At 40.9% G+C, this 15463-nt stretch overlaps 1 protein-coding gene across 2 annotated transcripts; it reads left to right on the forward strand.

Moving 5' to 3' along the window:
• The first annotated feature begins 8655 nt into the window (after window positions 1-8655).
• LOC112218567 (lysM and putative peptidoglycan-binding domain-containing protein 4) lies at window positions 8656-14955 on the forward strand. Of its 2 annotated transcripts, none has more exons than XM_024379459.2 (3): window positions 8656-9102; window positions 11915-12190; window positions 12894-14955. In XM_024379459.2, the coding sequence occupies exons 2-3, from the start codon at window positions 11924-11926 to the stop codon at window positions 13473-13475; spliced, it is 849 nt and encodes a 282-aa protein (XP_024235227.1). In that variant the 5' UTR covers window positions 8656-9102; window positions 11915-11923; the 3' UTR covers window positions 13476-14955. The 2 variants fall into 2 exon arrangements, with proteins under 2 accessions (XP_024235227.1, XP_024235226.1); XM_024379458.2 differs by having other exon boundaries at window positions 8657-9102; window positions 11912-12190.
• The last annotated feature ends 508 nt before the right edge of the window (window positions 14956-15463 follow it).

A 15463-nucleotide genomic window follows, 5' to 3' on the forward strand; every position in this document is an offset into this window, starting at 1 on the left:
TATTTGTAAGGAACTGTGGCTGTGGCTTGGAATTGGGATAATGCAAACATGCAAGATATTTTCAGGCGTTAAATATGAGAAAAGCGTTGACCCAGTTGACAGCTTGTTCACACATTAGATCATGCAGTCAAAGTAATCTGCTGTTGAAAATTCACATATGCCCGATTGCAGGGTTGGGGTGGGAGGTGTTTATAAAGATAGCTGAGATAATAAAGCACGTGGGTGGGGGCATCGTTCTGATTCATTCATATGTTCCTTTATAAATGGTGTCATTTAGAGTGGAGAAATTCTGGTCTAATAGATTCATCAATGCTCTAAGTGTAGAACGGCTCATTGAATATCTAAGAATGTTATTCTTCCTTATTTCAGACTGTTTCACTGTCATTTTCCAAAAGCTTAGAATTATATTGTTCTGTACTGAGGCTAATAAACATGTTGTCATGGTTTAGAAAACCTTGTGCCTAAATGGCTGGACAAGGATCTGTATTCCAGTTCCTTGAATTTCCTTAAATTCGTATTTTCCCCTGCAGTTTGCTTAGTTCTGCATCCATACAAAGTGTAGGCTACTTGTTTACACCAATGAACTCTGTCTATACTCCCTTTGTTTATGTCTTCTGTAAACAATATGATTTTTTTTCTGCTGCAGCATGTGATTCTTTAACAGGCTTATTCCTCCTTTTGTTACATGTGTTCATAAAATCACTCTCTTCCAGCAATTTCTCCACTGCAGAGGTCCTTCATACATCAACACATTTGATGCAGTTCTACAGCATGTCTCTAAAACATACACATTACAATGTATTTGTGTTTTTTAATTTCTAAAAAAGGGAACTTTTTGGGCTGAATTTAAATCTGTCTTTACACCATGAAGAGTTCTGATGGATCCAAGCCTGGAAATCAATAATAATCTTCAACTCTGAAAAAATAACCTATCCCTATGATCATCCATAGAACATTCATCAATTGCAGACGGAAGATTACTGCATAGCTAGCGCATAGCCAGGCAAAGAGAAGAGTGACAACTGTCCTATTGCTCTAGACGTCAGTGCCTGTCTCTGGATGAGAGGAGGCATGCAGGTTCACATCCTGCCCCTGAGTCCTACAGTGCTGCTCACTTACCTGAGGATAGCCTTTCATAAGCATATTCTCATCACATCCATCTCCTGACTAAGACATGCACTGTAATTCAACCCTGTCCCTCAGCATCCATTGTCCTAGGCAGTAGTCTTTGAAGACTGATTCAGACATATTTGTAAAAAAGAATGAAGAAATCTAAGCTCTAGTTAAACCATAATGCTGGCAAGTGGACAAAACTGCCATTCTAAAAACCCACAGATGTTCTTTCTAAAGTCAAATACCACCATCTAGAGGCCCAATTAATGTTTGCTAGTAGGGGGGCCAATTAGTCCCCCAGTGAAAACAGGGCCAATACTAGATTATATTTGATTTTGATTAGCAAATACTGTTTTCTATAGGATTATCTCCAATTCAAGGATACCAATAGCCCTAACTGCCCTAGGCTGTTTCCTTAGTTTTAACCAAGGGGTGACCTGCCTTCCACAAGCAAAATAACCACATAATAGGCAGGCTAAGCAGAAAATGTTCATTGTAAATAAACACAATTATCAGGTTTCCACTAAATAACATAGCCACAAAGTCAGATTCCACAGCCACAAGGTCAAAAGTTGCAAATAAAATGTGCTTTTTGGTCTTATTTAAGATTAGGGTTAGGCATAAGGTTAACAGTGTATTAAGGTTAGGGTTAAGGTTAGTTTTAAAATCTAATTTTAAGATATATTTTAGAAATGGGTGGAGTTAGCTATAATTATGACATTGTGTTAATGAGTGGCGACCAGAATATCAAAGTTTAGCAACGGTCATCAAAATTGTTAAAATGTTTTAAAAACAATTCTTATAAATGCAACAGTTGGACAATAGATGAAGATATTCCAAACTTTTGCCATTTTTATAATCCATCAGATATTGACTGAATTATACCACATAAAACATTTAACTGATACTCCAAATAATGAATGGAGTTAAGTGATTTTGGAGAATTCAGGTATTCAATTTATTGTAAAATGCAGGTGCGAAACTTTGGTTTTAGAAATAGGTGAACTTGTGTGTGTGTATATATATATATATATATATATATATTTATTTATTACACACATTTTATCAGGTCGGATAAACACCCAACAAAATAGGTGGTATGTTTTTGTTGTTTTGCACATCAAGCAATTCGTTTTTTTTATGGAGGTCAATGAGATTGTGGCTTATTTGCTACGGGAGATTTATTTGATCTAAAATAATTTAAATCTAAATTCCTTGGTGTCCACATCAGCAACAAACTAGATTGGTCCAAACACACCAAGACAGTCGTGAAGAGGGCACGACAAAGCCTATTCCCCCTCAGGAAACTAAAAAGATTTGGGATGGGTCCTGAGATCCTCAAAAGGTTCTACAGCTGCAACATCAAGAGCATGGTGGTTGCATCACTGCCTGGTACGGCAATTGCTTGGCCTCCGACACAGTACATCACTGGGGCAAAGCTGCCTGCCATCCAGGACCTCCACACCAGGCAGTGTCAGAGGAAGGCCTTAAAAATGGTCAAAGACCCCAGCCAGCCCAGTCATAGACTGTTCTCTCTACTACCACATGGCAAGCGGTACCGGAGTGCCAAGTCTAGGACAAAAAGGCTTCTCAACAGTTTTTACCCCCAAGCCATAAGACTCCTGAACAGGTAACCAATGGTTTCCCAGACTATTTGCATTGTGTGCCCCCCCCCAACCCCTCTTTTATGCTGCTGCTACTCTCTGTTTATCTTATATGCATAGTCACTTTAATGATACATTCATGTACATACTACCTCAATTGGCCAGACCAACCAGTGCTCCCAGACATTGGCTAACCGGGCTATCTGCATTGTGTCCCACCACCCGCCAACCCCTCTTTTTACGCATCTGCTACTTTCTGTTCATCATATATGCACAGTCACTTTAATGATACCTACATGTACATACTACCTCAGTAAGCCTGACTAACAGGTGTCTGTATATAGCCTTGCTACTCTTTTTTCAAATGTCTTTCTACTGTTGTTTTTATTTATTTCTTTACTTACCTACACATACACCTTTTTTTACACCATTGGTTAGAGCCTGTAAGTAAGCATTTCACTGTAAGGTTTACACCTGTTGTATTCGGCGCACGTGACAAATAAACTTTGATTTGAAGTTCTTAAGAGTGCACGGATATAAGTAGGACACGTGACATCCTGGCAACTTTGAGAAAAAACACTTTATATCACAGTTGACTCGAGATGGCTATGCATATTCATAACATAGCATCTCTCCATTGAATACAACAACAACAACCTTCATTGAATATCTTATAGAATATTACAATGAGATGTATCCACCAATCCAAAGATTGGTGCCACTTTGTGTATTCTGGTTACACACTAGCGTTATTAATTTACCATCTCGGGTTTAAAAAAAAAAATGTTTTAGGCTAGCTATACTTTCTTTCCCTTGTCCTAATTTACCTGCCTAAGGGAGTGATCGAAATGTACACATTTGTTACCTGGAGGAAATCGGGGGAGGGTCATGCTTTTTCAATTTCAGTTAGGGGGAGGGTTTAGTATTTCTAAAATTTAGTCCAGGGGAGGGTTATGTAATTTGTCATCGATTAACACACCTAATGCAATGGTAAATCTAAGTGCTGGTGGTAGTGCTATAGGTTCATGGGAATGTCAGCAATATTTTTTTCTATTTCACAGCCAAAATTATCAAAGCACTGCTGGTGGTGGAGGAAAGGGCTGGGTTTTGATGAATAAACCAGTTGGTGGTTTGAGGCTTGGCCCCTCACTGGCCAATCAAAATGTGCTCCATGGCTAATTATGTGGTTGCTTCAAGTTTGTATATTTACGGTCTTTTATGTACTGCCTTGGAGTCAAGTCCAATGTTAGTCCGTAATAGTTTGTTAAACAGCTTACAGAAACGAAATAACTAAATGTAGACCCATTCCATCGTTGTAAAAATGTTGACTGAAAACATTCAAGTTAACATTGTTCTGAATTGCATGGCATCAATGTGGAAATGTATACATAAACTGAGCAAAAAGGGAAACATCCCTTTCTCAGGACCCTGTCTTTCAAAGATAATTCATTAAAATCCAAATAACTTCACAGATCTTCATTGTAAAGGGTTTAAACACCATCTCCCACGGGTGGTCAATGAACCATAAACAATTAATGAACATGCACCTGTGGAACGGTCGTTAAGACACTAACAGCTTACAGATGGTAGGCAATTAAGGTCACAGTTATGAAAACTTAGGACACAAAGAGGCCTTTCTACTGACTCTGAAAAACACCAAAAGGAAGATGCCCTGCTCATCTGCGTGAACGTGCCTTAGGCGTGTTGCAAGGTGGCATGAGGACTGCAGATGTGGTCAGGGCAATAAATTGCAATGTCAATACTGTGAGACACCTGATCGTCTTCGCAGCGGCAGACCATGTGTAACAACATCTGCACAGGATTGGTACATCCGAACATCACACCTGCGGGATAGCTACAGGATGGCAACAACAACTGCCCAAGTTACACCAGGAATGCACAATCCCTCCATCAGTGTTCAGACTGTCCACAATAGGCTGAGAGAGGCTGGACTGAGGGCTTGTAGGCCTGTTGTAAGGCAGGTTCTCACCAGACATCACCAGCAACAACAAACCCACCGTCGCTGGACCAGACAGGACTGGAAATAAGTGCCCTTCACTGACGAGTCACGGTTTTGTCTCACCAGGTGTGATGGTTGGATTCGGGTTCATCGTCGAAGGAATGAGTGTTACACCGTGGCCTGTACTCTGGAGCGGGATCGATTTGGAGGTGGAGGGTCCTTCATGGTCTGGGTCGGTGTGTCACAGCATCATCGGACTGAGCTTGCCGTCATTGCAAGCAATCTCAATGCTGTGCATTACAGGGAAGACATCCTCCTCCCTCATGTGGTACCCTTATTGCAGGCTCATCCTGACATGACCCTCCAGCATGACAAAGCCTCCAGCCATACTGCTCGTTCTGTGCGTAATTTCCTGCAAGACAGGAATGTCAGTGTTCTGCCATGGCCAGCGAAGAGCCCAGATCTCAATCCCATTGAGCACGTCTGCGACCTGTTGGATCGGAGGGTACTTAATGCAGCTGGTGGCCACACCAGATAATGACTGTTACTTTTGATTTTGAACCACCCCCTTGTTCAGTATTGACAAAGCATTATATTGAGGGGGGGCAAGTACTTTTAGGTGTCAGGAAAATGTGGAGTAACATGCTAACATGATACCCTAACCCCACATGGAATAGTAGAACCTCATCTCACCCATACAGCACTGGGAGAAATGTCATAACAGTTTAGTTACCATTCAAAAAATGAAACAAAATAGCACACTGAAGCTTTACACAAAACAAAATGTAATTCTGACAATTACTCTCGCTTCAAATAATGTTATCGTCAACTCCACAATGTGGTTCTGAGAGCACTGGTACTCAGCTAGCAAGAAGCTAACATCCTCATTTCAATCTGAAAGTATCCAAAGGATAACATGACCATCAGGCATAAATTACAAAAACTCTTATACATTGCAGGTTATGCAAAATTATATATTCTGGTACAAGAGTAAAGATAAAAAGTATTACTTACCCATTTAAAGTAACGTTGGACCCACAATGAATTTCAACAGCTCTCCAGTGTAACTGCTTGCTCTCACACTACGCATGCACAATCACATAACCACTTGCACAACTCATTTATGAATCTCTTAAAGGGACAGTTCCATCTAGTGGATATAAATGAATACAGCTATGTGCTTTTACCACCTGGCTACATGTGCGTGAGGGTATTGTGGCTTTTGTTAAAGAAAATGGCTAAAAGCATAGACCTACCCCTTATTAACTTAAAACATGTTACCTGAATAAAGTGATCTATAAAGATGCTTTAGTCCACAATGCTTTCTGCCATAAAGATGACGTAAAATGCCGGGGACAGATGTGACTCCGATAAATATGGGATATCTTTGGTTTGTCTATGAGATTCAGAGTCTGCGCCACAACCTTCTATAGCCGACGAGACAAAAAAAAAAAAAACTGCTTGGGAAGTAATGTGTGATTCTGTCACTATCAATTGATGTTCAACATTTCAACAGGCTTTTAAACATACTAACTGTATATCAGTCAGGAGCATGCCAGGTAGCCTTGGAAGGAACAAATTAATTTAGGCTATATTATTATTTCAAAGCTATAGCCTGCCATTGAAGAAATATATTGTGAAGCATTTCAACACGTCAACAGCATTATGTAACTTGTACGCAGGGAGTCAGGAAACAGCCGATCTTTCACCCCCGTGGGGACGTAGATGCGCTCTGGGTTCCCTCTCCCGAGCCTGGCAGATATCCACATCACCGCCCCAAAACACGAGGCCAACGATACAGAAGGACCGATTGATGGGCTGGAGGACACTCACTGCCGTGGAACCACAGAGTGTGGGAAAGCAGGAAGTAAGTCTCATCTTTGACCAGGAGATGGTGGGGTTATGAAGTTGGAGCCACGAGAGGCCAACTTTGTGTATGGGTGCAGTGATGAGGAAGGGAAGGATTTCCTGGTGGTTGGGTCCCACGGTGAGGGTGAGTGGTGCTGTGACGGATTCCAATGGTTGCATATCCAGGACTTGGACAGGAAAAGAAGAGCGGGTATGAAGTTAAGTTCAGGGAGGAGGCAAGGTGGCAAGGGCCTGGTCGATAAAGTTCCCCACGGCACCGGCGCACTAAAGCTGTAGAAACAACACTTGAGGGACAGCTAGCCAGAGAAATGGGAACCAGAAAGGTTTTGGCGGAGAACAATAATAACAGAATTCTCATGACTACCCTGGGAAACAGAAGGTCACAGGGCTGCCCCTCTGCTCTAGTGGACCCCTGGTTGGGCTGCACCGGAAACCACTGAAGCTGGTGCTCCTCCTGGCTGCAATAGGGACAAAGCCTCAGCTGTCTCTGGTGAAGCCGCTCTGTGGCAAGTTGGACACCGGCGCTCCTGAAGAAAGTTATCCAGAGGGCTGGCCATTGCGATGAGAGTCCAAGGATTTGTAGTCATCCTGACATGCCAGCTCTATCTGGACCTCTCAGTCCACTGCAGAATATTGTGGGGTGCACTGGCTCATTTAATCTGCTGGAGGCTGTCACAGTCTGAAAGGTGAGGGAGTACTCCACAGCGGTCTTGGCACCCTGCTGAAGTTGGAAAAGTCACTCACCTCCCTCTCTGCCCTCGAAGACCGCCCTGAACAGAGCCATGAACCTCTCATAGGAATCCAGCTTTTCCTCTCTCTGACGGCCGTAGCCCACTCCAACGCCCATCCGGTCAGCAGGGAAATGATAGTGGCAACCTGGACCTCTTGGTGGGGGCTCCTGTTTGATAGGCGAAAAATAGAGGGAGCACTGGAGTAGGAAGCCACCGCATTTCGATGGAGTGCCGTAATACTTCTCCAGAAGGGACAGTTGGGCATCGCTGACCTGGGTAGACAGCTGGGTAGGCTAGGGGACTGGCTCCTTGTGACGACCCGTAGCAGGAGGCCATCAGCGGGATGGAGAACCTCCCTAGTGGTGTCTAGGCGGTGGAGAACCACCTTCCTGGTCATACCCAGTAGAGCCAGCTGGTCATGGTGTCGGTGGAGTAGATGACAGTGTTTCTCGACAGTCTGGAAGATGGTGAAATCTTCTGCTGCCATAATTTCTGAGGCAGTAATCTATAACATATACACAGAGAGTCAAGAAGCAGAGTTTAATAATGAAACTAGACAAAATAACAGACATGAAAAGCATACTGAACATGAGACAATTATACTGAATGAATGATCAGGGTGGTAATGAAGTCCAGGTGTGCTTAAAGATGGGGAGCAGGTGTGCGCAATGATGGTTGCCACGTGTGCTCAATGTGGGTTGCCAGGACCGGTGGTTAGTAGACGGCAAAGTCGAGCGCCGGAGTGACACTTCAACAACATGCCGATACATTTTACATTTAGGCTGTATTACATGAAATTTAAAAAAAGATTCATCTAGAATACATCATATTGAAATGAAAAATGCCTTATTAGGCTATTCAGTCATTCTACTGTAGAGTGCCTTTGAATTCACTTGTAGGAACACGAGTTTAGAGTGAGCTATGCATGCCTAGTTTGTTAGTTTAGCCTAACAGATCCTCTTATATTCTCATTCCCTAATCACAGTCAACACACATCTATTAAATTAAAAACAATATAATGGAAAAAAATGTATAACTAAGAAAATGATTGTTTCTGGAATTTAAAAAAGTGCATATACTGTAGGCCTACCTGGTGCTCTGTTAAAAAACAAATGGCTTTTTCTCTAATTCATTGATGATCAGATACTTCAGTTGTAACTGGTTCTGTTGTACTTTCTTCTTCTTTTTTACAGTTTATAGACAATTTTAGCACTTCAAAACTTAGACTATCCTCTTTTTCAATAATTGCCTGTATAGAAATTAAAACCTCTCCGGTGCTGCAGCATGCGCTCAGCACTACATAGAGGATTCAAATAATAAAAGCTTGATGATGAGTTGGTTATTTGATTCAGCTGTGTAGTGCTAGGGCGAAAACCCCGAAACGTGCACCCATAAGGGTGCCCCAGGACTGAGCTTGGGAAACCCTGAGTTGGCTTGTGGCTTCCTGTGCTTTATATTGTTGGCTTCACGTCATACTTGCAGCATTCTGCTGAGATTTCCTCCCAGATACTTTTTCAAATATGTGTGGGCATTGGCGCAGTATCTTCACCCTAATGGTCAACGTTGGTGAAATCTATCTTTTGATTGGTGCATATTTTTGTCAATATACCCTGCTTCACTGCCACTGGGTTTGCGCACCACAGACCTAGGATCCGATTTCTTTACCCCCAAAATAAGGTTCTCCATAGAGGAATGATCAAATATCTGATTCTGAATCAGTACCTCGATCCACAGGCATCATGGTTGTCTGAGCGGTGTGTCAGTTCTGGCAGCGTTGTGGGAATTTGACACTATGGGAAAACTAGATGAGTTACTTTAAACCCGGGTGAGTTGCAAGCTCAAACCTTATTAACTTGGTAATATGATGTGATATGGGTTCACGTATTTTGTCAATTTTATTTTAAGATTGATTAATAAACTAGAGTTTAACGTTAGCTCGAATGTTAGTTACGTCAGTGAGTGAAGGAAGCAAGCATGCAATGTCAAAAATATATTCGGCCGTTTAGCTAGCTACTGGTAGCTGTTAACGTTACCACGTAGCTAAATAGCTTGCTGGTTATTTTTGTTCGTCCTGTCGTTTTATGGTAGGTATAGTTAGTTAGCTATCTCTTTTCATAGTTGAATGCCACTTTGTGTATGTCCTGTTGCTATATACTGTAGCTAGCTAGTCACATTCATAGCTAACGAGTCTAGACTAGTATGAGGGCTGGCTGTTCAGCCCCTAGTCTGATTAATCAGGCTGTTATACACAATTAATTGGTAGCTATATACAGCCTGACACGAATGCTTGTAAAATCGTGTAAATGTTCCTTACAAGACGATGTTGAATACAATTACATTTGCACTCCTCTACCGGCTGTCTGTCCTTCAGCTGCTCGAAATTTGAGACAAAATATCCACAGGAAAGTATTCATTGTTTACCCGACTTTTCAGAGAGCCATTAAGTAATGTGGCTCAGTTCACACCGAGTTAAAGTTTTATATTGGATAGTTTTAGTTTTATATTGGATATTTATATAACTATTGAACCAATCATGCCATGACAATGAAAAGGGTGTGTTCTGAATCAGGGGAGGATAGAGAACAATCAGAGATTGAAATCGGAATAAAAAAAAAAGGAAAATTCGCACGCAAATTTGTTGATTGTTCTCTATCCTCCCCAGATTCAGAATATACCATTTTCATTGTCATGGCATGCTTGGTTCAATAGAACCAAATATCCAGTGTAAAATTTGTTTTACTTTTGTACCTAACCATATACTTAGCAGCTCTCTACAAAGTAGGGTAAACAATACTTTCCAATGGATATTTTGTCTCAAATTTCAAGCAGCTGAAGGACAAACTGCACAGACAACCGGTAGAGTAAGTTTAAATGTAATTTAATTCAACAACAGTAAGTAACATTTGCATGATTTTGCAGGCATTAGTGTCAGGCTGTATATACCAATTAATTGTGTAATATAGTCTGATTAATGAGACTACATCAGTGGCAGTCGGTGCCGTTTAACACGAGGGAGGATACATTTATTTTTATGAACATTGCCTTATTTCTATTACAGCATATTGGATGACTATCATTCATATTCCATTCACCCAGCTCAATGTAACATCGATAGGTTTAGGCTACTACATGATACTCCAATTTTCCCTATACCCATCATGACGTTTCTACAACCTAGCCTATGAAGGAAAGTTTACAACATAGGTGCACAGGTCGAGAGAATTTTAAGAAATCAAAGTGACAGACAGTGACACATTCAATACCGCCTTGCACACTCTTGCCTGCATCTAGCTGATCTAGGGTGTAGTCATTAGTCCAACAATTGCAAATTAGAGTTTTTATTGGACAAATTCATGTATGTTTATCCCCGTTTCGTTCTGTTTAAGAAAAGTTTTTCAACAGAATCGGTGGAATGAATACACCCCTGATCACACACACACACAGTCCACTTTCATAGCAGCATGATCACTTTGCTCGTGTGTGTGTGTGTGTGTGTATATATATATATATATATATATATAATTATTTCTCAAAATGATCTCCACGCTCTCCTCTCACTTTTTCTCTTTGCTTGTGGACAACACATCAGCTGTCTGTAACCAGGTGAAAAAACCTTTCCAAGCCAAACCTTCATTATCATGACTGCTAACCTCTACACACAGCCTACATTGTTGTCACCTCATTGTCAACATAGCTACTAGAACTGATGCATTAGTCAGAAAGCAGTTTAGTGGGCCCCGGTGGCAATAAATTAATACAACCAAAAGCTTACCTTGACTTGGAAGTTCCAGTGTTGGATAGCCATAGTCAGCTAGCACCCCTCTCTGTTTGAGTAGGCTAAACTAGCTAGTTGCATTCAACTAGCTCAGTTAAAGTTAATGTAAAAAAACAAGTACAACCAAATATCTCTCTTGCTTCTCCTTAATTTTGGAAGAAATTAATTTGTTCAACTACTATCTCCCTTTGAGTCAACTACTCACCACATTTTAAGCACTGCAGTGGTAGCGTATGGTTTCAGTACTATATTCATTATCTGATCATTTAACTGGGTGGACAACATCTCAGTTCGTACTGGAAGAGCTCTAATAGGTTGGAGCTCGGAAGTTGTCATAATGACTGTAAGTCTATGAAAGGGGGTGAGAACCGTGAGCCTCCTAGGTTTGGTATTGAAGCAAATGTACCCAGAGGAGGACAGAAGCTATCTGTCCTCTGGCTAGACCATGGTGTTACCCTACAGAGTGCTGCTGAGGCTACTGTAGACCTTAATTGCAAAACAGTGTGTTTTAATAAATTATTTGGTGACATTAATATATTTATATATGAATATATATATATAAATATTTATATATATATATATATATTTGGTGACAATATAAATATTTATTGTTTTGTCTAAAATGTTTCACTATTTACATTTTTATGAAATTCACTGAGGAGGATGGTTGTCCTTTCCTCCTCTGAGGAGCCTCCACTGGACTACATGGTCCCTAGACTAGTTGACTAATTGGCTGTTCACTACTTACAGAAACAATGTCAGTGGTACTTTTTGTATTCAGTTTGCATAGCTAGCTACATATTATAAAACCCTTAGCTACCACACTTAACAATTTTGTGTATTTTCTGTCCACCTAAAGTAGCTTGTTGTGATGCGGAGAGGAGACCCTGCTCCCCACGCCTTCCAGGCCCCAGTGGATGTCCATGCTAGTGTAGATGGCCAGGTGTACATGTTCAGGCGAGGCCAGCAGAATGACTCTGCTGGCTCTTCAGAGGAAGAAGAGTTCAATGTGATGGAGTTGAGGCCCCGGGGGTGGCAGGAGCTGGAACAGGACAGACGCGGTAGCCTCATGCTGCTGGAGAGGGATGTATTGGTTGGGGACAACCTTAACAAACTTGCTCTGCAATATGGCTGCAAGGTAAGTCCTGCAGCCCATGTATTTGCTGGCAGCAAACTGTACAGTGTACTGTACAGTGGTGGTGTAAAGTACAAATATTTAAAGAACTACTTTGGTTGTTTTGGGGGGATATCTGTACTTGACTATTTATATTTTTGACTACTTTTACTTCACTACATTCCTGATGAAAATAAGGTACTTTTTACTCTATACCTTTTCCCTGACACCCAAAAGTACTCGTTATATTTTGAATGCTTAGCACGACAGGAAAATGGTCATATTCATGCACATCAAGAGAACCTCCCTGGTCATTCCTCCTGCCTCTGATCTGGTGGACTCACTCAACACACGGGCTTCGTTTGTAAATTATGTCTGAGGTTTAAAGTGTGCCACTGGCTATCTGTAAATAAAATTAAAACAAGAAAATAATGGGTTCTGGTTTGCTTAATATAAGGAATTTGAAGTGATGTATACTTTACTTTTGATAGTTAAGTATTTTCAAAACCAAATACTTTTATTCAAGTAGTATTTTAATGGGTGACTTTTACTTGAGTCATTTTCTATGAAGGTATCTTTACTTTTACTCAAGCATGGCAGTTGGGTACTTTTCCCACCACTGCTCTACAGGACACTACGTCAAGCACTGTACATACATGTCTGCATAGGCTGCTGATACTGTGTGTTCCCATTATGCCAATATTGACACTTGTCTTCCTCTCAACAGGTGGCAGACATAAAGAGAGTGAACAACCTGATTCAGGAACAGGATATATTTGCTTTGAAATCAATCAAGATCCCTGTGAAGAAACACAGCTTATTGACTGAGGCTAACACAGAGCTAAAAGTGCCAGATCCAGGAACCTCAAATTCAGCCACACCACTGCCCCAGCCACAGCGCAAACTTACAGCCAGCTTCCCTGGTAGGCCACATCTACAGGAATACACCGACTACCTCAAGGAAGTGGACCATGACATTGAGAGACTGATCCAAACCACAAATGCACAGGATGAGGTTTTTTTAGAGTCTGCAGAAAGGCCACAAAAGTTGGGCTCCAGAGGCCAGCGCCTGACCAGCTATGGAGCAGACTGGGGCATCCAGTGGTGGAACGCTGTGGTGGCCATGCTCCTGATAGGCATTATCCTACCTGTCTTTTATGTTGTTTATATCAAAACTCAAGATACTGGAGTGCCTGCTGCTGTAGCTACCTCAAACAGCTCAGGGACAGGCCTCAGCACAGACAGCCCTAGGAGCACTTTTAGCAGCCAAGAGATTGTGTCTCTCAGTCTGAACAAACCTAACACTTAATTGAGGGAAACTATGTCTATGGACTTCATGCTTAACTTTGGTCAACCAATGTTAGCCATAAGTACAATTACTTTGAATCCCTAAATAATGTTCTGCTTAAAGGTCATCAAAGTATTACCTTAATGAAGATGTGTTGCTGTGTAACATTTCTTTACACAAGCTTGAAGCTTTTACTTTAGTATGGATTTCTTTGTTTTACCACGTATATTGGGCTTCATAGTTTCCGATTTTGTGTGCCTTATTAGATGCGTGACTTATCCAGTCAGCTGTTCTTTCTTGTTTGTGCTAATTATTTTTGAATGTATTTTAACACAAGTGGTTGCTTTGTGACATTACAGCTTCAATTGAATATGGATATTCAGTTTTGGACTTTCTTAGACAATCTGAACTAATGGTACATTTTTTTTTAAATTTTTCTATGATAAGGATACAATGCCAACAGTGCCATTTACAGAGATGTGTATGAACTAACATGTTTTTATTTTGTTTCAATGCTTTATTAAGTGCAGTAAATGTCCTTTAAAGGGATAATTGTGGATTTTATCTACTTCCTCAGGGTCAGATGAACTTGTGGATACCATTTTTATGCATTTGCTTGCAGTGTTTTGTGAGTCAATGCTAACCAGCGTTAGCGCAATGCCTGGAAGTCTACTGTTCCCATAGACTTTCAGTTATTGCGCTAATGCTAGTTAGCAACTTCCTTCAAACTGCACGAAGATACAGTACATACAAATTCATCGGACTCTGGGGAAATAGATAAAGGGCCTCATTGCCAAAAACCCCCGAACTATCCCTTTAAACTAGGAATTAAAACTAAACCTGCATGCATAAAATGTCCTTTTGCAGGTCTGTGAACTAGGCTATGCGGTGTGTTACACTGATGTAGGCCAGGCCTATCAGAAAGCAAAGCAGTCAAAGCTTTTTCAATACTGCTGCCATGGTCCGTTTCAATCAAGTGCTCTTACTCTATGTGCCAATCAGTTAATGTTACTCCTGGAAAAATATAGCCTGATATTCCTTTTGCCTTTGATCCAAAACAAACAGTGAGAATAATGTGAATTAATTAATTACTCCGGTCAGTAACAACTTTTATAAGTTAGCATTAGTGTTATTTTCCAAAGTTACATAAGTCTTTTGAGAATGTATGAACCATTCAAGAGGGCTCAAATTATGAATCATTTGAAACATGTTGGCAGTCTTTTATCAAACTGACCCTTTTCAGTATTTTCCCCATTACTTTTTAAATTGGTTAACAATTATTATTTGCAAACTTAGCCTACAGTATGTAAGGCACAGGAGCAGTGACACAATGAAACTATTTCTTGCAGGTTGAAGTTTTAACTGTTGAAGTTAGTTGTAACTGAGAAGTGTGTGTGTGTGTGTATATATATATATATATATATATAAAACGCAACATGTAAAGTTTTGGTCCCATGTTTCATGAGCTGAAATAAAAAATCCTAGAAATGTTCCAGACACACGAAAGCTTATGTCTCTAAAATGTTGTGCACAAATTTGTTTACATCCATGTTAGTGAGCATTTCTCCTTTGCCAAGATAATCCATCCCTCTGACAGTTGTGGTATATCAAGAAGCTGATTAAACACTGACTTGCCTAGTTAAATAACATAAATAAAAACAGCATGATTTCACAGTTGCACCTTGTGCTGTGGACAATAAAAGGCCACACTAAAATGTGCAGTTTTGTCACACAATGACACATGTCTCAAGTTGAGGGAGCATGCAATTGGCATGCTGACTGCAGGAATATCCACCAAAGCTGTTGCCAGAGAATTGAATGTTCATTTCTCTACCATAAACCTCCTCCATTGACGTTTTGGAGAATTAGGCATTAGTCCACGTGTAACCACCACGTGTAACCTTGCCAGCCCTGGACCTCCACATCTCCCTTCTTCACTTGCGAGATCGTCTGAGACCGGACAGCTGATGAAACTCGGGAGTAATTATGTCTGTAATAAAGCCCTTTTG

This window comes from Oncorhynchus tshawytscha, linkage group LG19 (genome assembly GCF_018296145.1).
Source record: "Oncorhynchus tshawytscha isolate Ot180627B linkage group LG19, Otsh_v2.0, whole genome shotgun sequence".
NCBI lineage: Eukaryota > Metazoa > Chordata > Actinopteri > Salmoniformes > Salmonidae > Oncorhynchus > Oncorhynchus tshawytscha.

What these genes read in the sequence shown, in the direction of transcription:
- LOC112218567 (XM_024379459.2), top strand. Translation starts at nt 11,924, where the DNA reads ATGCGGAGAGGAGACCCTGCTCCCCACGCCTTCCAGGCCCCAGTGGAT. An exon ending in CTCTGCAATATGGCTGCAAG is followed by an intron (nt 12,191 to 12,893) that starts GTAAGTCCTGCA and finishes TCCTCTCAACAG; the next exon opens with GTGGCAGACATAAAGAGAGT.